This window comes from Lytechinus variegatus, chromosome 2 (genome assembly GCF_018143015.1).
Source record: "Lytechinus variegatus isolate NC3 chromosome 2, Lvar_3.0, whole genome shotgun sequence".
Taxonomy (NCBI): domain Eukaryota; kingdom Metazoa; phylum Echinodermata; class Echinoidea; order Temnopleuroida; family Toxopneustidae; genus Lytechinus; species Lytechinus variegatus.
Window position 1 is genome coordinate 23923727 of NC_054741.1, and position 25938 is coordinate 23949664.

At 36.3% G+C, this 25938-nt stretch overlaps 1 protein-coding gene across 1 annotated transcript in view; it reads right to left on the reverse strand.

Annotated features, from left to right (window-relative positions):
- The window catches only part of LOC121407638 (CMP-N-acetylneuraminate-beta-galactosamide-alpha-2,3-sialyltransferase 2-like), a 35405-nt gene extending 13873 nt beyond the window's left edge, over positions 1 to 21532 (reverse strand). Inside the window, exon 1 of the mRNA XM_041598808.1 lies at positions 20510 to 21532. Within this exon, the coding sequence (XP_041454742.1) occupies positions 20510 to 20839 (330 nt within the window). The 5' untranslated portion in view covers positions 20840 to 21532. The remainder of the gene's footprint in view (positions 1 to 20509) is intronic.
- Positions 21533 to 25938: the final 4406 nt, after the last annotated feature.

Sequence of the window (25938 nt, forward strand, 5' to 3'; positions counted from 1 at the left end):
TCAAAGATCAAATATCTTTTCACCTCCAACTAATATATTCTGTTTCCTGTAATATTATAATTTTCATTGCATGGAGGGGAAGTCCAATCGGATACAAATATGGTTTCTAAAGTAGAATGAAATATGCGAGCATTAGTGGTAAATCTAGAAGGCAAGAAGGCACAAACACCTTCAAAACGGTAACCCATCCCCCCAATATTCTTATCTGCTAAACAAACGGAGCCAATGCCATCGAAATTCGGGAGGGACATTTCATCCCTTTCCCCCTGGCGCAGTGTTGGTTCTTTTGTTTCATGATAGACCCTATACCATGCACTGGCGAGGAGCAGCTAATTCCGATTAATGGACGTCACACAGACGTTATAATGTCTGAAGTGATCAAAAGACATGCAACCCATGAGCTCCCTCTTTCTCATTTAATTAGAAACATAGGCTATTCATTACCCCCTCCCCTGCAAATATCAATCCCTGAAAAAAAATTAATTACGTACTTCAAATGAAACCAAATACCATGCTACAATGTATATCATCGTAAAAAAATATGACGTAGACCCATTTTGATAAGGAAATTAAACTGGACTTAATTCCTGGGTCGCTTCGCCTGCATTCTCTTGTAAGTTGTAGAGGCAGGTTTATATTGGACAGGTAACAAATCCAGCTGATCAGATTAAAAATGTGCATATCTATAAAATCTTATATGCGTATACCGTACTGTGATGACAAATATTGACAAAATAACAATTCGTGGGAGTACATTTTCCTTCTTTTTTTCTTTTTGTAATGATCCAAATCAATGTTGGTTTTGACATTAGGTATAACTTGGCCAATTTATAAGCTAAACATTCTCAACGACTGGTGGTTGCAAGATATAAAATATTTTCTTAGTCATTTCTTACCCTAACTCTAACCTTACGAGATCATCCCAAAGAGGGAATGCCATGTTTAGGGGATGAACTATATCATCGTTAGCAAAAGGATAAGAAAACACAAAATCAACCCTTAATCGTCATCAGAACGAAAAGAGAACAAAAACTATCTGTTTAAATATTGAAAACCACGGGTCGTGTGGTCCAGTGGTTAGAGCGTTGGACTCATAATCGCAAGGCTGTGAGTTCGAATCCCTACTCTGCCATTGTCTCTACTTTGATAAAAAGGCTCCAGAGTAATATCTGTCGTCTGTATAAGGTCAGCCAATATGACTGATTAACCTAGACGTAAGAAATGTTCCCTAGGTAATTGGTTATATACCAGCTTGGCGTTTTCCAGCAAAAATGCTGTCCTGCCGAGTTCCTACGGGAATTACCATAAACAGAAACAGAAAACCAATGCATTAACCCAGCACCTACTTATCGTATATTTTTTTCATTATTCTGTTAACACCAACTTGGAGTCGCAGTTTACCCCCCCCCCCCCACACATACACACACACACACCCTCACACACACGCCTATGCACACTCACTCCAGGTGCTAGTAATACCATAATTGATTTATTATCATAGGCACCTGGGTTAATATTATACAAGTAAATCGAATAAAGAATCGAAAACGATTACACAGTTGTTTTCTCGGCATAAATTCACGCGAGTGTTTGCTGCGATTTCGGTAAATATTTTTTTGCTGTACAGTATTGATTGAGTGTCGACTCATGTTAAGAGCGCAGGGCCGGAAGTTTTTCAACTCAGAGCCAACCCCCCTTTTAAATAACGATTTTTTTTTCTTAATTTTTTAACCCTTTCACAGGGTTCCTTTATTGAAAATCAAGATAATACATATTTTTCAACAGTACATAATAGAATGATTAACACAGTACATGACATAAAATTCAAATATGTACAATATTCCATGAAATTGTCATGAAAGTTGTAGAAACCAAAGTGCAAAGGAAAAATAATCCATACAAGTACTATATGTATATTATACAGAGAATGGTATATGAGAGAGTAAAAGTTGTAAATGTAAAAGCTGTCCACCTTTTTATGAATTTATTTTCTTTCAGATTTGTTGCATATATATTTTTTTCTTACCATAATAAGATCTTATTTCAGACAAAATCTGGTCGAAAACCGGGGAACAGTGTTTGCGTTTAGCTGCAAAAATTTCTTTTCTGACGATTATCAAAATATAATTTATAGCACCATTATTGTTTCCATAAAATCCGAATGGTTTATTCTGGTTTGAAGTTTTGATATGTAAATTATTACGAGAAATCCAAAGTTCGAGTTGTGATCATATTTCGTTTGTGTGGGCACAAGAATAAAAAAATATGCATAATAGTTTCTTTATTGTTATAACAAATTTCAAATCATTACAAAGCATCTTTCATAATTCTATTCACTATTTTGAACTGAAACCACCTTATGTTTACATCAGCAATTGAATAAAGAAAGGTATATACAGTGCGTATCAAAAAAAAGTTTACACTTTGAAAAAGCCCTGGGAATTAAAAAATATACAACATGCGGGTAATTTTTTCACATATAATCTTGGGTTTGGGTCTCATCTATCCAATGAAAGTAAAAGTTTTGTCAGAATGTTACACTTGAGTGAGCACTGTCCATTTCTGTAAAGCTCGCAGAAATCTATTTGCGCAGAAATGCTCGTTTTCATGCTGTGTCAAGGGGAAAGGACGAAATCAAACTTACACTACGAAAGATTTATCATACATTTTCCTTGCACTTTTAGTCAATTGGAATAAAACGGATAAATTCAAGCATTTTGTGACAATTTTGCCACCCTAATTGAAATTTCAACACTTAATAAGCACAACCTTTTCCCTATTTGTGCCAGCTGGATTTGAGGACATAACTGAATCTGAACCAAAGTTTATATCACACACTCCAGCATTTCTTTACTCAGTTTTTATCATTGAAAGTTGGTTTACATTTCATTCTTCATTTAATACTTGTTTCTCCACACTTTTGCCAAGCTTAGCAATGATTAACAAAATGAAAATCAAGCTTAAGCCTTTCCATGCAAATCACAGCTCAATGTAAAGCAAATATCGTCACAATGGCCTCGATGTGTGGGGGAGTGGGGTGGGGCGAAATGCACTCTTCGAAGTGTTTTGGGCAAGGAAACAAGTTAAAAAAGATAAAAGATATCATAAAATCGGTTTTACTAGCTAAATTCCACGTGTTCTTCATGATTTAGGTCTACCTTTATTCACATAACTATTTCAAAGTTCTGCGCAAATCATTTTTCACTAACTTTTCAAAAGTAAATGGTGCTCACTCAAGCGGAAATATTTTTCGACATTTATATCGTCATTTGCTTTAATGGACCTGTACCAATGTTAAAATGTGGAACAATCTTCAGGATATTACAAATGTATAATTTTACAGGATTTTTTCAAAGTGTAAACTTTTTTTGATACGCACTGTATATAAAAACCTCTATGTAAAATTGTCAAAATCAAATTCTATTAAATTTCATGTCATTTCCCCGTACATTCACCTCCTGTCCTGTTTTGTGCCCTCAGTTTGAAATTTTGAATGACACTTCTTTGATTCAAAATGAAGCGCTTCAGGATAAGTCAAAGAAATTAGGCATCCTTTCTTATATAATTTCAATAAATCACAGAAGTTTCAACTTTTGCGCACTATTTTCCTTGTAATGAAGTTCAATAATCTTAGAAAATAAATTGAATTAGAGCCGATAGGGTACAAGATACCTGCATTTGATGAAACGTCCGCCCTTAAAAATTTCAGAGTTTCATTGCTCTGCGCAGGAAGGAATATCTTCCTCCTGACAAATAAATTTCTTCTCCTCTGTTTTGCGAGTTAAAGATATGCACTGTCGCTTAACTGTTTGTAATCAATTCTGATCTTTCCAAGAAAAGTATTCAATATATCTTTGAGAATACCCTTTTCTTGAGACCCTTTCCATGGAAAAAAATAGATAAACGGTTTAGCTTCCGCGCTTTGCGCGGGGTTATTAGTATTTTAATTTCCTCCATTGTATTCCTTTTTTGCGTTCACAATCACTTTTGAAAACAAGGTTCAAAATCGTCAACTGAATTGGAGCTGATATAGGTACTAGAGACAAGAGAGATGACTCCTTTTCATTTTAATTTATGAAATACCAAAAGCTTCGCGCTTCGCGCGGGTGGGGAAAATCCCCCTCCTGCACCCACCCCCTAGGAAGCGCGCTTCGCGCGCTCTGTAAGTGTTGGCACACTTCGCGTGCATTTACCGCCCCCTCCAAAATGAAATCCTGGCTACGCGGTTGATTGTATTTGCATTGAAAATCATATTTTTCATCTGTTCCAAATATATCATTAACAAAACGCACCCCTTTGCACACCAAGACTTGAAAAACCTTACATATTATTCATTTTAATTTTTAGATTATTCCAAAGAGCTTGACATGCAACATCATCCAGGGGTGGATCCAGCTTTTTATAAAGGGGGGATTGGGGTGGTATGCGAGGGAGCGTAGCAACCGAGTCCAAGCGAGCGGAGCGAGCAAGGGGGAGGGTGTGGGAGGGGGTGTCCCCCCTCCCACAGTAGGGAAATTTTTTGAAAATCTGTGTGTGAAAATGGCGTTTTCTTGCATCTAAAACACCACTATTTTTGGTATAGAGGTCGTTGCCAAATTAACCCCCATGAAAATTTGTAAAATTAAGTTGCATTTTCCTGCAATGTAAGGCCAGTTAACAACACAGATACAAAGAATTGGGGACCTTGGAATAAGCACTGTAAGCCTAAAAAGAAATAATAACAACAATAATAATAATAATAAATACATAGAAATAGAATAAAATAAAATTACAAGTTTAAAAAAAGATAAGATTTAAAAAAATGGTCCCGGATTTTTTTTGGGGGGGTTGTAACCCCCACCTCACCCCCTCTAGATCCGCTTCTGTCATCAACAATAAGGCGGGTGAGAACTGGAAAAGGCCAACAATACCTGTGTCCAAAATGGGTTATTCATTGATATAGCTAGTGTTTATAATGCTCAGCCCCGTGAATAATTGAAAAGATGTACACGCTAGTGGCAAATATGATTGAGACATGTGAAAAGTGAAATTTTCAGGAAAAATAACGAGCGTTGATTGTTAGTGACACGTTAAACCTGGGGCCCGTAACACAAAGCTTAGCAATGATCGTAGAACATTTTCTACGATTGATTCCATTGACTACAATGTACAATCAATCGTGAAAATCAAGCGTACGATCAATCGCTAACCTTTGTGTTTCGGGACCGTGGTCCATATTAATGTCAGTTGTTCGATACCATCATGATCATCATCGTCGAGATATTTCCAGATGATCTTTTCTGCTCGTTGACCGTCAGCCACAACGACCGAGCTCTTGGTATTATTTTGAACACTATAGACCTAATTATACCTCATTAGCATGGTTAGCATGTTAAAGACACATTTTCAGCTCACAGCATATATAGGATCGGAACAACAGCAAAACGACAATGTTCTTGTTCTAAACGATACCAAACTTTTTTGGCAAGATCCCAGATTATGGCTTACATGTTAATAGTAAATAATGAATCAATTCGCATTATCAGGTGGGGGTTTCATAAAGCTGCAACGACTGATGAACCTTTCTCATGCGCTAAATAATATATCACCGATGATTATGGTGATCATCATTTACTACAAGGAAGGATCACCAGTCGTTCTTTAACTCGGTCATAACTTACAAACAGCTTTATGAAACGGCTCCCAGACCTCATTTTCGTGAAACACAATTTTTTTCTAGGAACGCACAATTAATATTTGGATGAAATATTGAAATTACTCAAATATAATATTTTCCCTTTTCTTTAGTAGGGTTTAAGTAGGGGTGGAAAGTTGTACGCTCCTTGTCATCACACGATCTCTCATAATCATGTGACCTCTCCCTTTAATACAACACTGACAACTTAATGATAAACGATTAAGCAGGTTTGCTATATGGGGTCATTAAAGGCCAAGTTCAGCCACAGTAATTGTGTTTAGCTGAATCAACAGTGCAAAATACAATGAGCAAACACTCAATGTTTCATGAAAATCGAATGACAAAAAAACATTAAAAAATGAAATTAGGGTAGTAATTTCCTTTCCTTGACGTCATAATTATATTTGAGAAGTAAATAAGCCTTGTTCGATATTGTAAATAATTTTGATCCCATACAGAAAAGATAAGCCTATAACTTTATCAGCCTATACCAATTAGCAAACAACCATGGTCAATATACCGCTATCATGAATCAAAAAACCCGATATCAATAAGTGTTCTTAATTTAAGAGTTTTAATCTGGTCTTATTCTCTTGTACAGTGCATCTGAGTCGTAAAGTGATGATGATAACATCAATAATTATAAGATACTATATGTATTCAAACCAGTTTTTTATTTATTCAGTAATGATGTAAACCGAGTAAGGATGAATGTTTCTTCATCATGGCTGCCAGTTTCGTGCTTTATTTAGAGCAGGGGTCTCACTAACAATTACAAATCCCTGTTAAGAGCAAATATCAGGCCAATGATCTGATGATGGAACACTTAAAACTTCATTTTCAAGCGTTAATATTGAACAAACGTAATTGTTATTCGATTTTGTACAATGATGGATCAAATAATTTCCAAGTTTATTTTTCATGGAATCTCTGAGCCTTAGTTATGATTTCTTATAGTAAAATTTGTGGACTCGGAATAATTATAGCCTTTCAAACAGTCAAAATAACACACAAACCATCAGGTCGTGCCGTTTTATGATAAGATCCATTATTTTAATGCAGTCAAACTTTGTTTGCGGAATCTATGTGCAAGCATTATACATGAATTCATGGTCAATATCGCTGCCACTTGTCTGATTTTGACTTATGTTTGCGTGATGAGTTTAAAAATCTAAAGGGGTATCCTGACAACCCCAACCCAAATTAGGCTGTGGGGGCTGGTGATGACCTTTTCCGTCAAATATGACGCTTTAACTGTTTAGAGGGATTGTCCAGGCTGAAGATATTCATATCTCATTAAATAGAGTAAAATTCACAAAGCAACATGCTGAAAATTGGATCAAACTCGGATAACAAATAACGGAGTTATTTAATTTTAAACATTTGCATTATTCCGGTGAAACAGTTCTAGACATGTTTTTATGAATATTCATAAGGTGGGCTGATGATGCCAATCGTTCTTTTGTATTTTATCATATGAAATTTGGTTTATTAAAAAAAAATTCTACCAAGAACTAAAACAATTGGATTGACAAATGATTAAGTGCATTAGTTATTTATTGCCGCAACTTATTTCATCATAATGGAGACACATCATTTACACATGTATGAAAAAATGAAACATTTATGATTTCATGTAATAACATATTAAGAAAAATGAAAGTGGTGATGTGACATCATCAGCCCACCTAATGAATATTCATGACGATGTGCATATAACTGTTTTCACAAAATATTGATAAACTTTAAAATTCAATAACTTCGTTATTTGTAATCCGATTTTGATGATATTTTCAGCATTTTGCTCTGCGAATTTTACTCTATTTATTCAGATATACATATTTGCAGCCCGGACCATCCCTTTGAAATGGACTCGGATGTGCACGGGTTTGGTGTCTTCAGCAGCACAACCCCGCACAAACACACAGAGAACCAAATCTGACTCGACCTTATCAATGTTATCTTTCATAACGGCGGAACCGATTACTGGCCGACCGAAGCTGTAACGTTATTATCAATGTCATACCATCGGTCGGTTTGGCTGGTATGACTGTCAATGGAACCGAATTAGCTGCGAATCCATCCGAATAAACGTATTCGGGTTGTTTCGGGAGTACTCGGTTCTCCCTCCACGGATGCGAGAAAATTCAGGAAAGATTCGGGAATATTCGAATCCACCGAAACCATCCGAATAGGGCCGAAGCCGGCTAGAATCGGTTCGAATTTATTCGGGAGAATTCGGCTTTGGTGTAACCCTGGCTTTAAAGGTCAAGTCCACCCCAGAAAAATGTGGATCTGAATAAAAAAGAGAAAAATCAAACTAGCATTTCGCTGAAAATTTCATCAAAATCGGATGTAAAATAAGAAAGTTTTGGCATTTTAAAGTTTCGCTTATTTTTAACAAAACAGTGATATGCATAACTCAGTGACATGCAAATGAGTCAGTCGATGATGTCCATCACTCACTATTTCTCTTGTTTATTAATTGAATTATAAAATATTTCATTTTTTGCAGATTTGACTATAAGGACCAACTTGACTGAATAAACAATGCTAATTCCACATGTTCAGAGAGGAAGTAATCGTTGTTTCACTTGACAATGATGAGAAAATTAGAATATTCATAATTCATATAATAAAATACAACAGAAATAGTGAGTGGATGACGTCATCAGTCTCCTCTTTTGCACACCGACCAGGATGTGCAAATAACTCTTTTGTGAAATTAAGCAAAACTTTAAAATGTCATAACCTTCTCAAACATCCGATTTTGATTAAATTTTCAGTGTTATGCTTGTTGGATTTTTCTCTTTTTATTAAAATCAACTTTTGGTTGGGGCGGACTTGTCCTTAAAGGGTAGCAGTTGATTTTTAGATGATCTGGGTCGGGAGGTCAATGTGTGATATGTCGGGAGGTGGGGTAACACTTCGTAATTCCGAAGGTTCGTTAATCCGAAAAGGAAATAAGAGTCGTAATTCCGAAGGTTCGTTAGTCCGAAAACGAAATGAGGTTCGTAATTCCGAAGGTTCGTTTGTCCGAAAACGAAATGAACAACGAACGTCATTTCGTTTTCTGATAAACGAACCTTCGGAACCTTCGGAATAATTAAGCTTCGGAATTACGAATGTATACGGGAGTGAAATTCTCTCTCCTCCTCCTAATCAGTGCACACTCACATTTCATCAATAGTTAGGCTTTTTTTGTTCTTTTCAAACATTCCCCTAACTCATAAGAGTTGTCTTGTCTTTTAATCTCCCATCGATCCACAACTTTAATGTTCTAATGACACTATGTGAATCTAATAACACTTTACACGGAGGCGTACCCTTTATGGAGGCGTTCCCAATTAAAATGTTTGTGGAATAACATGTAAAATACCATTGTGTTCAAGTCATGACGAAAGAGCTCCGTGACAAAAAGATATGCAGGGGCCGCGCAGAACCGGGGGAGGGGTGGAGGGTTGCAGCCCCCCCCCCCCCATACACACACCTTTTCCAATAAAATTGTTTTAAAAATGTCATACAATCTGATTGTGTGGGGTTTTATGTTAACTAGCATGTTCAGTCCCCTGCCCTCCCCCCTTCGACTCAGTCCCACTTGTGGTTTAATGATGATAACTCCTTTCTGCTCAGTCGGGCCCTCATTATAAGTTTCGCGATACATTTTTCAACACTGATGCTTGCATTGATTGGTCAAACCGGCTCAACCCACCTCATCCTACACCTCCTCCTCTTAACATTGGTGAAATAGCTAGGTTAATGGACGAAACGCCTTCCTATATTATCAGGAGTAATGGATACAAAGTTCAGTGATTTGAGGATTTTAGGCATTCGACGTGATAAACACTGATAATACTTAGTACTAATATTTGTCAAGTGGACCAGCTATACACACCTCAGGTCCTTAGATTTACGCAGAGATCGATTTGATGTACGCCTGCATTACAAATATACCGATCAATTTCGCTCAATCACTGCGTCCACGAAAACATGGAAAAGAAACATCCCCCGGAGCGGAGAATGTGTATTTTCAGATGATCGAGGAATCTCAAATCTATTAGGGTTTTAACATGGAGAATAGTGTAATTGAAAACACTGACGGTTGTGAAGAAGCAAGCACGGCCGTACGCATTTTTTTTTTCCTGGGGGAGCAGAATGCGTAAAATTTGTACGTTATTTTTTTTTATTAAAACGTAAGGAAGCGAAGAGACCCAGCTTGTCATCGGGGTGCTTTCGCATTTTTTAAAGTGAAATTGAAGGATTTTGTGCCTACATTTTGGTGAATTTTGTGAAAATTTTCAGTAAAAAAATGTAAAGGTTTTCAAAGTCTGGGCGGGGGCAACTCCCCCCTACCCCCCCCCCCCCTCCGCTATGTTCGGCCATGGAAGCAAGACTAGTTGTATGCTGAATACAATGCATGATGATTTCAATCTTTAAAACACGTACAAATTTAATTAGTGGGTATCCGACAAAAAGCTTTAAAAAAACGATGTTGAATATATATGTTGAATTTCGTGACTATTTCTGACTTTGCACCTATTTACAGTTTTATGATAATGGATAAAATGGACCACGTGATCGTTCTCTTGATCAACCAAACCGGTCTAGTCACACACGCACACCATGAATAATATAACACCGATGAACTACACAAAATATAATTTATATACCACTGTGACGTGGAACTAATATAATTTTCATTATTCTTTTCCAACAAGTCCACATTTCATGTGTCGTGTCTAGTCTGCAAGCACAGACCCTGATTGGAATTTTGATCAACAAGTGTGTCTCCACGCAAGACTAGCGAGTGGGCCTTCAATACACAAGGCATGAGTAGGCTGCAATTCAGAACCTTTACTCGAGTGAAGGGTTTGCCCAGCAGACCACATGTCGTGTCCGTAACAAGGAAATAAATATATTACCCGTGTTTTTTATTGCATGGTGAGAGTGTTTGATTGCAGATTAAATGGTGAAACAAAAATAAATTACAAATCTTGTTTAGACGAGTACAATTCGAGAATGAATGTGTGCATGTGATTAAAGAATGAATGCGATAATGGAGACAGATTAAATTGTGATCTCAACCTTGGATTCATGTGAAATAGATCTTGCAATAAGGAAGAGAGAGTAAGCAAATAAATAGCAGAGTAAAATTGACCAAGCCAAATGCTAAAAATTTGATCAAAATCTGATAAAAATTAATTAGGTTAGTATGCACGTGATTATGATATTCATTAGTTGGGCTAATGATGTAACATCCCCACGTTCCTATTTCTTGTCATTACTTGAAATCATAATGTGTGATATATGTCTATATATATATATATATATATATATATATATATATATTATAATGAAATAAGTTGCAGCAATGAATATCCAATGCTCTAAATCATTTGTAAATCCAAGTTTTTTAGTTCTTGGAGGACAACATTTAAATATAGCACATTTTCATAATAAAATACAACAAGTGGCGAAATTAATTTATCGTTTGCTCATTGAATATTCATCAAGAAACGCAGAGAACTTACTGTTTCACCGAAATGATGCAAATCTTGAAAATGTCATAACTTCGTTGTATTTCTTGTCTGATTTTGATGAAATTTCCAGTGTTTTGTTCGTCTGATTTTTTTTATCTGTTCAAATCATAATTATTAGCCTGGATTTCTCTCTCGAGCAATAGAAATAAAGCGGAATGGAGCAGGAAGGGAGAGTAGATCACGCGTACAAGTAATAGGCCTACATCCTAACCATGACAATAGGGGACATTCATCATTTAATCTTGTTTACAACCACTGGCGGACAGATGGGGGGGGGGGGCTTCACTGTCATATAAAAAAGAGCAAAAGGAAAGAAAAGGAAAGGGAAATATGATACTATTTTCTGAATATCATGTCAAAATCTATTACAAACTTGGATTTTTGTAATGAAAATGGAAAAATTTTTGCTCGCTTCTTATTAATTTTAGGCAATACGCCGTATTGAGCCCCCTCCAAAAAAAAAAACTGACAGCGAAACCATAATGATCGTGATGAATTACAATCTACACAACATATTAATGATTAATGATTTCTTGAATGCTCGATGCGCCCGATCAGGGTAGCCGTGCTTAAGCCGGGGTAATAGTATGCAGCGCTTAGAAACATTTGTATTAAGCGCTGTATAAAAATTTGCATATTATTATTATTATTATTATTATTATGATTAGAATGGACAGGATTAGCAATCATATTCATAATAAATCACAGACCTACAATCACACATAGTTACTTGTAATGCCTTCTATTTATACTATAATATAATTATTCAGTTTCTGATTTTTTCTAAAAAAACAAGTCCACACCTCGTTCCAAAAAAAATGCATTTCCATTTATTTGAATGCAAGACAAAAGATCACCGTCAAATAAATTCCTTGCTCACAGGCATAAGTGCCCCGGCCGGGGATCGAACCCCAGACTTTCAAATTTCTAGTCGGCGCCTACTCGGCCACGACACCTTCACACCAAAGAAACCCCGCTTCCCAGGGCCACGGGGATGTTTACGACGTCCTTTCCTTCTACAAGGAATTTACCCACATTGTGCTGCACTCAACACGGGAGGTGAATGGGTACCCGAAGGGAAAAAAATCCTCGAACGCTTGGGCGCCTATACAATAGGTAGCGCAGATAAAACCCGCGGGTAATAGGAGTAGCGTCTGGTGTATCCTCAGGCAAAAGGCGCTTGATAAATCCAGCTATTATTATTATTACTATCATTATATTTCCCCATTTGTTATATAGGGCAGGGGTTCTCAAACTACGGCCCGCGGAGCTTCTCAATCCGGCCCGCGAGACTCTCTGCTGGTTTATTTTTCAAACACTTTTAAGTCACAATATGAAACATTACATTTTGTATCCGTGCAGACAAAGTTTAAACAAAGTTTAGTGGAGTCTTTTCTGTATGTACGATCTACTTTCTTAGGCAGCGTTGTTCTCGCCATGTTTGGATCTATACATACAGGTGCGAAAGTTTATTTTCCGCAATGAACATTTCAAAGAACTAACTCATACCGAAGTACCTTGACAGGGGCCGTGGAACAGTTTTTTAAAGTGGGGGGGGGGGGCTGGCAATGCAAAATATCACAAAATATGGTCATTTTTACGTTATTGTACATGTTTTTTGTACATGGCCGCTTCAACGGCCCCTGCTTGACCAGTGAACATTTGCACCAGTGTCTTCGTCTGATGGCAATCACACGTTTTGTGCCAAGGTTCAAGCAACTTGTTGCTGACAGACTGTCACGTGTCCTATATTTGACTACTTTAACTACAAAAAATATTGATACTTCAAGACATTATCTGTCTCCCCAATACCAGGTATGTATGGGTACAATCTAGATTCCTTTTAACAAAGTACTACAATTTTGTTATCATTAATATTGACTCTCGCTGTATTTTGAAACATTTTCTAATTTTGCCTGCGTTCATATGAAAAAAATTGTAGATTATATGCTCCCAAAGTAAGGGCCAGATTGCGCAAGAGAGCATCTAGGACCCCGATCGCAAGGGTCTTTGCGCTTCGCGCACATTTTTGTCTACGTATCCACTTCACCCTGGCCCTTTCAGGTTTACTTGGAGTCTCATCTGGCCCTTCAAGGAAAAAGTTTGAGAACCCCTGTTATAGGGAATAGCTGGACCCCTAAGCCCATAACATTTCAACGACAATCATAATATTGCAAAACCAAATCGGCAACCAAAGCGGAACGTATGAACCAATCAAATGAGTGTGGATATCAGTGTCCTTTGCACTTATCAAAATATTTTCAATATTAATAAGGGATATTATGATTATATTACTATAATATCACTTATATTACTCAATCATTTCAATTTATAAATTGTCTTCTTTGAACACTTCATTTCCTCATCTTTATCTAGTTTTATATTGCAATTAATTCTAAATTTAAAAACTAAGCAGCGTCCTATAGAGTATTTTAATAATTCAGCATTTTTGTATGTGTATTATGTTGTATTATGACTTTTCTAATCATTAATTTGTGACCAATACGTTTTTCATGTATTATCTATCATTTACAATGAAGAATTTAATCGAATGGAATTACTTGTTTGTTAACATATAATTTTCGTTGATCCCGACATATCTTATTGTATTTTTCTATTTCATTGACTAGCCTCCCTGCTGTCTTTTTCTCACAGCAGGACCCTAATCAAAATAAAAAATATTCTTATTTTTATCTCATTCTAGGATAATAATCACCGTTCCGCCAATTGTTTTGTTCGTTGTTTTATGTTTTTGCTTTGCTCACTCGCTCGCAATATATATACATCCAAATTACAGCAATCTGAAAATGATATTTTTGGTTTACAACGTTAATGCAAAATCTGATTTACTAATTGTGTGGGCGTTTGACACCAAACCCCAACACACCATGTAGGCCTGCAACTTAAAGAACAAGTCCAACCAAACAAAATTCAACAAGAAAAATCCAACAAACATAACACTGAAAATTTAATCAAAATTGGATGTAAAATAAGAAAGTAATGATATTTCAAAGTTTGGCTTAATTTCACAAATTGATTTTAGTTACATGCACATCCTGGTCGGTATGCAAATGAGGAGACTGATGACGTCATCCACTCACTATTTCTTTAGTATTTTATTATGTGAAATATAAAATATTCTAATTTTCTCTATTATTGTCAAGGGAAACAATGATTAATTCCTCCCTGAACATGTGGAATTGGCATTGTTTAATACTATATGTTTCAGTCAAGGTGGTCCTTTATTGTCAAATATGTAAAAAATGAAATATTGTATAATTCAAACAATAAAAAACAAAAGAAATAGTGAGTGATGGACATCATCGACTGACCAATTAACATGTCACCGAGTTGTGCATATTACTGTTTTGTGAAAAATAAGCAAAACTTCAAAATGCCATAACTTTTTTATTTTACATCCGATTTTGATGAAATTTACAGCATTATGTTTGTTTGCATTTTCTCTATTTATTCAAATCAACTTTTTACTGGGGTGGACTTGACCTTTTTTAATATCCTGTTCACAGGCCGATATAGGGTACCCCTCCCCCGGAAGGTCTGGGTCTATGCTACTTTGTATACTATGAAATCATATCGGTCAGATATTAAAGGAAGTTCAATGACAACTCCATGAAGAAACCATGGACCTACAACACGATGAAGCCTACACAGTGTCAAGCATACATGCATACATTTCATAAAAATCTGGTTTAGTAGAACTTCGAATCCGGTTGTTCTTCATTTTCGGTTTCAAGAGAGTATAGTTTGAAAACTCTAAACCGCAATGTTTAACTTTTAAGCCATAAGTATCAGAAATCGAACATATTGTTTCAATTTAAAAACATATATAGTTTAAATTCAAATAATATCTGGTGGGTGTGTCATAAAGCTGTTCGTAAGTTAAGAGCGACTGGTGATCCATTCTCGTTGTAAATGGTAGATGTATTGGCGATGGTTTAGCGCGTAAGAAATGATCACCAGTCGATCTTAAAGTCGCTCTTATACTTACGAACAGCATTATGAAACGGCCCCTGATAAATAATCATTAGTATAACAAATTGCAGAAATCGTCTACCTGTCATGACTGTGCACAATCTTAAAACCCTAAAATAACACTCTTGGGAAAATTTAGGGCAGCATCACCGCCCCCGCCCATCTTAGCCCATCTTAGTCATGTAAAGAGAACACTTTCATTAACCGTTTTGTCAACGATTTTTCACTGACTTTTTTGCCCTTAGCCAATGAGGTACAATGATTAGTAGTAGTAGCTTATAATATTTGTCAGTGAAAAATCAATGACAAAACTATGCATGTAATACCCCCTGAATTGCTCCAAGCGGGAAAATGTATGTAACAGGATGGTCCATGAAATCATTTTAAAAGTGAATTTCATTTGACTTGTTCGCTTATGGTCATGTTTCCCAAATGGGTTACTAACAGTTGCCTGCTATAGTTTTCCTGACATCTGGATTATAAAACTTGGAGGAGTTTTGAGGAAGTTGAGATCAGATCAATGTTCGATAAAAAATAACCATCACATTTATTTTGATACATACTGCCGTTTACCCGTAAATCCTGTTACAAACATCGCCAAAGCATACAAGAATATTTAAAGTGTAAATTCTACTTCCAGAGTTTGGCGGTATTACAATCCGTGCATACAAATTTTGGTACAAAATCACGTGTAAATAGATTTGAATGTATTTCTATCACTTCTAAATAAGTAAATTTCAAGTCGAATTCTGTTTACAGAGAGTGAATGAGAAAGTGAATCGAGCAAGCGAATCGAGCGAGTATTTTCTTACTATATATATATATATATATATGTACATGTATATCTTTGAACTTGTATATTGACCCCGATAATGATCATTAAAGGCTATAGGATGAAGCCGCATACTGGTAATTACTAGATATTAGACGGAGGGTGGGCGACACATGGAGATACGCAGGACGCGATAGCCCCTTGGAATTTTTCAGATGATTGAAATTGTCAAGAAAATGCAATAGATTTCATCGGTATAACGAGTGCGTATGTTTAAAAGAATAAAAGATTTATCTAAAAGGGCAAAAAAATAATAATTGAGAGAATCGAACGGATGTGCTCTAGCTTTTGTGTCGCTTTATGATGATGAGGATATTGATATCTCTTTGTTTTTCGTTGAGAAGATAAAAGACGCCCTTTATTGGTGACTTTGCCCCTATCAAATACCTCCCTTGTACAAAGATCACCAATTGGATGCGAGAGAGCATACATTTAACAATATTCAATGCGTTCTACAAATAATGGCGGAAGATACAGGGCCCATAAAATGTTTTAAAGTCTACTTCAGAAATTCCTGTAACACTTTGTCTAATGGGGGCGTTTGATCCCCCCCCCCCGGAATTTCAATGACCTAGGAAAAAGGAGAAAGGGGACGTGAAATGAAAGAAAAGAATGGTACGTGGACAGTGAAATGAATTTTTGGATATAATGTTCAAATGTGTCACAAAATTAGATTTTGATTTTAAGAGTATTTTTTTGTTGTTGCTTATTTGGAACCCCCTCCCCCGTAAGCCATGATGTGCTCCTTCCGCTTTTTTATTTCATCGATATTCGACTAGAGCTGGAATTTCTTTCAAAAGCTATGAAAAAACAAAGCCTTTCAGGATTGCAATGTATTGGCTCTACATTCATATTCCTCTATCTTTTCTTTTTGTTAAAGGGGAAGTTCTCTAAATGAGTTAGGTTTAATAAACGAAGAAAAATTAGAGAAAATAATATGGTGAAGGTTTGATTAAAAAACAATCAAAAATATATTTCTCGAGTTTTCACATTGTGACGTAATATATGTAATATAAATTCCATCAATCACTGGTGGATTCGGGGGGGGGGTGGTACAGCCGGCCCGTGCGCCCCCTCCCCCTTGAGAGACACAACAATGTAATTTGAAAATGTAAAGATGCCGTTAAAACAGAAAGTGAAGACCTTTTTTTTATTTTGCTTGTCAAATTTTTCCTTGGAAAAATGTGACCCCTCCCTTTTAGAAAATACTGGATCTGCCCCTGCATCAATAATTCATTCAATAGAATGAATATATATTTTCCTTATGATCAGCTGTTCGTATGCGACATCACAAAATCGAAAGTTTACATATTCATTATTAACTTTTTTGATGGATTTTCATCAATAATCATCAATACATTTTCTATAGTTTTTCTGCTGTTATCAACACCCATTTATTGTCAGGGTTAACTTCCCCCTTTAACATGATGCATCCATTTCCGTATGTTTCGATTACTTGATAGTTACTCAACTATTCAACTATTACTTGATAGTTACTCAAGTTTTTGGTTTCGTATTTCTACCAGGAACATCGTTATTCCGCGTACCAAGAACATCGTGTACATATTTAACATCAACATTATTTCTGGGTAATATATCTATCGACAAACTCCTTACATGGAAGAAACAGGTTGACATTGTATGCAATGTGCTGAGCAAAAAATTTGAATCCTTTATAGATTTTGGAATTATGTAACAAAGAGAATCTTATGTTATACAACTCATTTATTTTACCACATAATTATAAAATATGGCCTGGAAGTTTGGGGTGGGACGTGCAAAAACAACCCTGAACCCTATACATTTTACATTATTACTTTAAAAAAGAACAGTTATAATTCAACCTTGCACTCAGCTCCTTTGTTTTATGATCTAAATATTTTCGATATTTTCAAACAATACCAAGGAGTATTTACGCACGATTTAATTAATGATCGGTTGCCGCAAAGTGTTATTGATTATTTTTAATTCATAGACCATCCTTACAATACGAGAAATTGAGCGAAAAGGCGAAATGTGAATCTTGACAAAAATAACACCAATTTGGAAAAACAATTTCATTTTTCTGGTTCTACCTTATGGAATCATTTGCCAAGTAGAAACACACCCAGTCGCATTGAAGATATTCAGTAAGTCGTTAAACTAATGCTACCAAATATATTTGGTATCTTTTTACCCAACCAACACGCATGTTCCCATTTTACCCAATATTGGGTAAACCTCCTTTTGGAGTGTATCAAACGTTCACAGCATTCAATCACTTGTGCTTTTATTATTATCATATGGGCATAACCTCTCATAATTCTTCATAACTGCTTTTATATTTGATTTATAATTGATAATGACATATTCTTGTTTTTATCGGATTTAACTGAAATTACCAAGAAAATGTAATTTCAGAACAGAGTACAAAAAAAATTTATCGCTTGGATTTTGTTTCCATTGCAGTTCTATAATTACCGTTTGCCGAGTCCCACATCATATTCATTTTCTTTGTCTGTGAATGCGCATCAATCCAGCTGTTTAGACCACTAATCAGTAGGCAGATTATTCTTTATATGGTTTCGGTTACTTATAATTAAGTAATGCTCAGTATCATGGACGTAAATAGGGGGTTTAGGAGGTAGCGACCCCCTCCCCAGCTCCGAGCATGCACTATCCACTACGCACAGCATAGTACTATGGAATGACAAATACATTGCTTTTTTTGTACTCATTCATGCGCGATTAATTTCATTCTCACAAATAAAAGCTTAGCAAATCTTGCCTCAATATATTAAAGACAATTATGTTTTGCTACACTAAGAAAGTAAATTACTTAAATGATAATTATAATTATTGCTATCATCCCATGCATGGTGTATAAATGGGGGCTTGGGGTGGGGAATGACCTCCAAAAGTTCTATGACAAATATGACAAGCCAAAAAAAAGCCTTTCAACCAAAAAATAAGGACATTTCGTCCACGAAAAAAAAAATGACAAGACCAAAAAAAGGGTAAAGAACTTTCTTTTTTGCTTTCAAAGGGGGGGGGCACACTTCTGCTTAAACGGCATTTTTACATTACAATTTTGATTGTGCCTCTCAAAGGGGGAGGGGGGACGGGCCGGCTTTGCCCCCCTCCCCCTGGGTTTGCCAGTAGTGTTAACCTTGAGGTCGTAGTGGATGGGGTAGATAGGAAGGACATGATAGTGGGAAAGAGGGCCAAATCATAAAATACATTTAAAAAATGAAAGTAGATATCAAATTGTAACATACAAATTTATTAATAGAATGTAGACGTGAGTATTGACATATTTTTAAATATTTTTCTAGTTAAGAAATATATAATATATTTAAAAAATTGATATTAACTACATGTATAATATTTTGCCCTTAACAGAGCCCAATCCTTTTTTTGCCAAATTACGATAGTGTTACTGTAGTCACAAAGTTGGGCAAATTTAATTCTAAATACTATAGCTGGATATTTCTTTCTACAAAATTGTCAAGATACAAAAAATCCCCGCGCCTGCCTGTCGGCTAAGATATGTTAGATGTTCTTAGAACAATGCAGGAAGTGTTTATGGCTAAGCTGGTGTGAGTTAACAGTTTTCATATTCTAAACTCTGAAGATGAGGGCAAAACAACTTGATCATAGTCATTGTCATGATTGACGAGGAAATTACCGAACGGATCTGTAAATATTCTGAAAGTTGGGCAAATGTCCGAAAGTTTAATGGATAAAGATACAGCCAATCGCAGTTGCATGGCTGGTTTATTGTGACTAACGAATTTCGTGATCGAAGATTAAAAAGCTCCAAGCAAACATGACTATCCTACAATTTTCAACCAATCTTTTTAAAATAAAAAAGCCCTCCCAAAATAAAAACAAAAAAATGCACGAATATTTTCATTTTGATGGGGGGGGGGGTCTTTTACCTGGTATATGATGACATGATGTGACATGTGGAACCGGTCATCTCAATACAGATTTGACTACTAGGATACAGGATTTTGTAGCGTTTTTCATCCAGTTTACTCCTACTCTGCGATTCGTTTATAAATCTTGTGTAATTTTGTAACAGATAGACTCCAGGAATATGTCAGTGAATGGATGAAAAACGTACAATTACACTTTTCTATTTAGAAATCAATACTACTAACCATTAGCCATTCTGAAATATACCCATTTCTCTCTATATATTAGTACGCACATAATTATCATTACAGACCGGGGTCCCGGAACCGGACTCACCCCCCCCCCCCCCGCCCCCTCACGCACACAACCCTTCAAAACCATTCCGCAGGGGACCTGCAATTATATTGCCTCTTTTGCAGGTCTGTAGCTGGTGATCATCAATTTCAAAATGACTTTTTCATTTCTAGTTCGTCTCTCCTTTAACTTTAGTTTCATCACTCTGTATTCATTAATTCATTGTTTGTTGTTGTTGCTTTCTTTACTTTTTAAACAAATTAAAAATCTTACCAGCCACCATTTCTTAATCTCCTCCGACAGCTTCGCGTTCTCCTTCATCCAGACAGGGAGCAGTGATGCATTAAACCTCTTATCAAACCATTCTGAAGTCCCTTTCTCCCACAGCCTCTGACACCGTCGACCACCGGACGACGTCGTAGTCGAATTCATTCGCGCTTTGGAGGTATAAGGCGTCTTGTGTTCGTAAGATACGAGAGTCGAGTGTCTAGAATCTCTCTTTGACGCATCTGTTCGGTCAAGTTTCAACCCACTGTAACCCACTTTTATAACGATACACACAAAAGTTACCAATGTTAAGGTTTTCCACGTCCAACGAGCCATTCTGTTGGTAAACGTCGATCATTAATAGAACATAAATGTTTTAAAAACGCTCCTTGTTATTTCAAGTTGACTTCCTCCCTCTTCATGGCATCTTCGAGTTCAGTGAGGTAAAACAAATAAAAATGATGTTACTATACCCGTTCAATATCTGGCCTGAATTTGTTTATCTACAGTTGACGACCACTGCCAGTGTAATGAAATATAAACGGAGTATCACAATTTTTTTCAATTTAAGTTCTCGTAATTATTTAAATCGACATCTCAGATGTTTTCGGATTGACAATATACATAAAGTATTCCTCCGAAGATACAGTACTTAAGAGATGGCTTCCATCATGTCGAAAAACGATACACCCTCACACAACACACTCTGTGGAGGCATTATTTAGACAATGTGCACAAAAATGAACACGAATAATGGCCATAAGAAGAAACTATTCATACCAAGTACTTATGAGAATAATAATTTATATACCCTTAAATTCGGGAAAATCCGGTTAAACTTCCATGTAAGTGTACTTGACTTTCTTCTAGTAGTACTCGTTCAGTGTTGGTAATAAACCATAAATCAAAGAAAACGAGTCTAGGCACCCAACACACCATCGAACGCAGAAATGCTGTTAGGGATGAGTTCCGCCTACCTTGTGGGCTGTCTTGCTTTGAATATTTTATGAAGATAAATCTGCCCTTTCAAGGGTTCTTAACTGATTGAATATTGGACAGCGAAGCATGAGCGCGGTCTTCTGTGGATTCCTAAATTCAAGGTTCCATACATCGGAATCTTATCGGAGTTTTGTTTCATCATCTATTATACTGACATGGATGGATGAGTGACATCGTCGATTATCGCGTATGGTATTCATCGACATCGACTACATTGGCGAATGGGACAGACGATGCGAATATAAGACGTGAATCACCTTCCACGCGCTGGTCCATTGTGCAACTCCTTCGTTCGTGTGTACTCCTTCGGGAGATGCCTTGCACGCTGTGTCTGTTACGTGGTAATGTTTATCTGCGAGAGCACAAATCTTTGCATGTATCTTCCCGCCAAGACTCGAGTCAAGTACAATGCGCATTCGAGCGCCTCACTGAGAAGTTTACAATCCGGCGTTGACGATGTTGCGCCGGGCAAAGACGTCTACGCATGCATATAGAGCGAATACGTCGCATCTCATTACTCATGCACGATATAATCTGCTTACTGATAATGAAGCAACTCCCCCAGGCTCAGATGATATTCCATCGGGGGATGAGGGGTGTGTGCAGCCAAGATCTCGATGCGCATAATAATATGAGAGCATGCGTATATCATGCCCCTTCGATAATTATGTCATAACATATAAGGTCTATACGAGATTAATTGTGATCATACAAAGTTTATGGCTGGCTTTTACAATAAAGATAGAAATAAACTCTTTTACCTCGTGAAGAATCAAACTTTATCTAATTCCGTAGTATGCCAAATATATCATCATACAATAATATGTCACAATATTTCTTATAAAGGATCACGGCATATTAAGTTCAGCTATGAAGTTCACGAAGATCAGCCGCTATGTTTAAACAGAGAAAATTTGGTACACGCCCCTTAAGAATGATTGTCGACACAGGCCGTTTCGTTTGAGGGGAGTGGTCAGAACCCGAGGTCAGAACTTGTAGCCGAAATGCCCCGACTGAGACCCGAGAATATACATGCCTCTTAAATCCCATGTTTCTTATGCTAGCCTTGTCTCAGGACCCGCTTTAATGCTTTGTTTAAGTGTCAATATGGGTCTGAGCCTGCAGACTATCATTCATACACCCTTATGACAAACACTGTTTTCTGATTTCTTTCTCCCTCTCTCAATAAGATATAGGCCTGTAAGTACAAGGTATCTGTTGGTATAACATGGCGGGTCAAAGTGCATGTGTGTTGACCGTGCTGTGATGGCTATGATCGAGAAATAAAGTCTTTCAGTATATGATCCGGTGTAAATAAGAGTTTACAAGACACATGACAACCGTAGAATGTCTTACAAAAATGTTGTAAGAAACTACATGCCCCGCTACATGCAGTGTTGGGAATAAGATCCTCCTCTCCGCCGCAACCGTTTATGCTGATAGTCCCTCCCCATCCCTCCCCCCTCCAAAAAAAAAATGCACCCAACACACGAAATATGATCGAGGATGTGAATGAGACATATTAAAACCGATTCTATCCCTACAACTTACATGATACTTATATCATATTATTTTTCATACATCCCATTATAATCTACCTGTTTTTTTGTTAGCCATAGACGTTGAGAAGGCCTTTGATTCGCTATCACATTATTTTCTTCAAAAGGTTCTGACAGCTTTTGGTTTTGGTACATCCTTCCAGAGATGGGTCAAAGTCTCGTATACTGACACTACAGTGCGATTAAAAAAAAGTTTACACTTAGAAAAAATCCTGCAAAATCATAAATTTGTAATAGCCTGAAGATTTTTTCCACATTTAAACATTGGTACAGATCCATTTAAGCAAATGACGATATAACTGTCGAGAAATATTTCCGCTTGAGTGAGCACCACTTCCTATTGAAAAGTTAGTGAAAAATGATTTGCGCAGAACTTTGACATAGCTATGCGAATAAAAGTATACCTTAATCATGAAAAACACGTGGAAATTAGCTAGTAAAATTGATTTGAAGATATTTTTACCCTTTTTAACTTGTTTCCTTGCCTAAAACACTTCGAAGAGTGCAATGCGCCCCACCCTACTTCTCCTCACACCGAGGCTATCGTGAAGATATTTGATTTACACTGAGCTGTGATTTACATGAAATGGCTTAGGCTTGGATTTCCATTTCTTTAATCGTTGTCAAGCTTGGAAAAAGTGTGGAGAAACAAGTACTAAATGATAAATGAAATGTAAACCCACTTTAAATTATAAAACCTTAGTGAAAAATGCTGGAGATGTCTGATATAAACTTTTATTCAGATTTAGTTATGTCCTCAGATCCAGCTGGCAAAAAAAGGGAAAAGTTTGTGCTTACTAAGTGTTGAAATTTCAATTTGGGTGGCAAAATTGTTACAAAATGCTTGAATGTATCCGTTTTATTTCATTTGACTAAAAGTGCAAGGGAAATGTATGAGAAATGTTTCGCAGGGTAAGTTTGATTTCGCCCCTTCCCCTTGACACAGCGTGAAAACGAGCATTTCTGCGCAAACGGATTTCTATATGAGCTTTACAAAAAGGGACAGTGTTCACTCAAGTATAACATTCAGTCAAAACTTTTACTTTCATCGGATAGATGAGACCCAAACCCAAGATTATATGTGCAAAAATTACAGTCATTTGTATATCTTTTAATTCCCAGGACTTTTTCAAAGTGTAAACTTTTTTATATACGCACTGTATATGAAATGAAAGAGAGTCCACCTGTTATTTTGAAATAAAAAGGAGAGTGAGGCAAGGGGATCCTCTTAGTCCTTACCTTTTTTATATTGTGTTTTGAAGTAATGGCTCACAAATTGCGAACAAATAATTTTATAGAAGGAATTAAATTCAAATTTTGAGGTAAAGAAATTAAAGTAGCACTTTATGCAGATAATATGACAGTTTTTGCTCGCAATGTAGAACCAGTTGATAAACTAAAAGTTACAATTGCAGACTGAAAAACTTTCTGGATTAAAAAATCAATGACGAAAAGACTAAAATACTAAAGTTAGGTGATTTTCTTGAAGTTTTAGGAGTATTTTTCACCCTTGATGAACATAAGAAAGAAGATCTAAATCATAAAGAAATCTTAAGCAAAATTATAACACTTTTTGAACTTTTGGAAGCTAAGGCATATAACACTTATATTATGTATATAAGTATATTAAAGTCCTTTATCAAGCGGAACCCGGTTACCCCCCCCCCCCTCGAAGATAATCAATGACTGAAATACACTGAGCCATAAGAAGTCCAAGTGTCAAAATTTTTCTTAAATTACAATTGGAGCTACATTATGTTAGGAGAAATATAATTTTACTTCCAAGCACAACCACCTCTCTGATCCAAATGTGCTCATATTGAACCCTGACTGTTGACACCAAAGTCCGCTTTCCATTTTAATTCATGAAGGCATCAAACAAAATGATGTTCTGCCCTCGTCACTTGCTCTGTTTCTCATTTTGATATAATCTGTGTCCCTTTTTATCCCAGAGAAACCATTTCAAACTATTTGAACTGGGATGAACTGTAAATTTCATACACATGAATTTTAGGACTATGAATCCCCCTTGAAACGGTATATCAAAGTACATGATTACATGCATTCAGTTTTCTTTGTCCGTTTTTTATATATTTTGATAACCACCTTCCACTTCCTTTCCTTAAAAATCTGAATTTCCGGGTAGGCCTACTCATGTTAACATACAGTACTCATTTTAACAATGTTCATTTCTAAATTGAATTCATATCATTTTATATTTCATATTCAAAAAATGAGTGTGTGACGTAATCGGCTGCCTAATTGGCATAAAGTTGAGTGTCAATGCTTCCTTGTTTTGGTATTCAATTTATCATGATTAGTGATGACATTTGACGTGGCATTATGTTTTGCTTTCTCTATTTATTCAAATCAACTTTTTGCTTGGGTAATTAACAGTCGAGTTTCCGCTATTTTACAATCGTCAAGGATAAAAAATGATAAAATACAAATTTATATTTGTAACTCAATGTGTTTACAAATTAAAAAAAAAATATGTGCCTGATGATTCCATGAGAAAATTAGTAAATAAAGTAAATACTCAGTAATAATCATGGCTTAGATTGACCCCCCCCCCCCTTCTCCTTCATCCCGAGTGGGGTGAATCTCATTTGAAAAAGAAATTGACCAGGAAACTCATCGGGTGAGGAAATCATATTTATGTGATAAACAATGCGTAAAGGAGTGGGGATCGATTGCTGTGAATAATGCTGTATTTCTGCCAGATCATACCGTTCATGTCCTGCTGATAGTTAATGTTGTGAATGTCATTCATTGAGATTTGACGGCGTGCTCGCAGTTGTGGTTTGTCCGAAACATATGTTTATGCCCTGTGGTTGCCAAATAGCTGTGGTAATATTATAAATTTTGATTGTGATT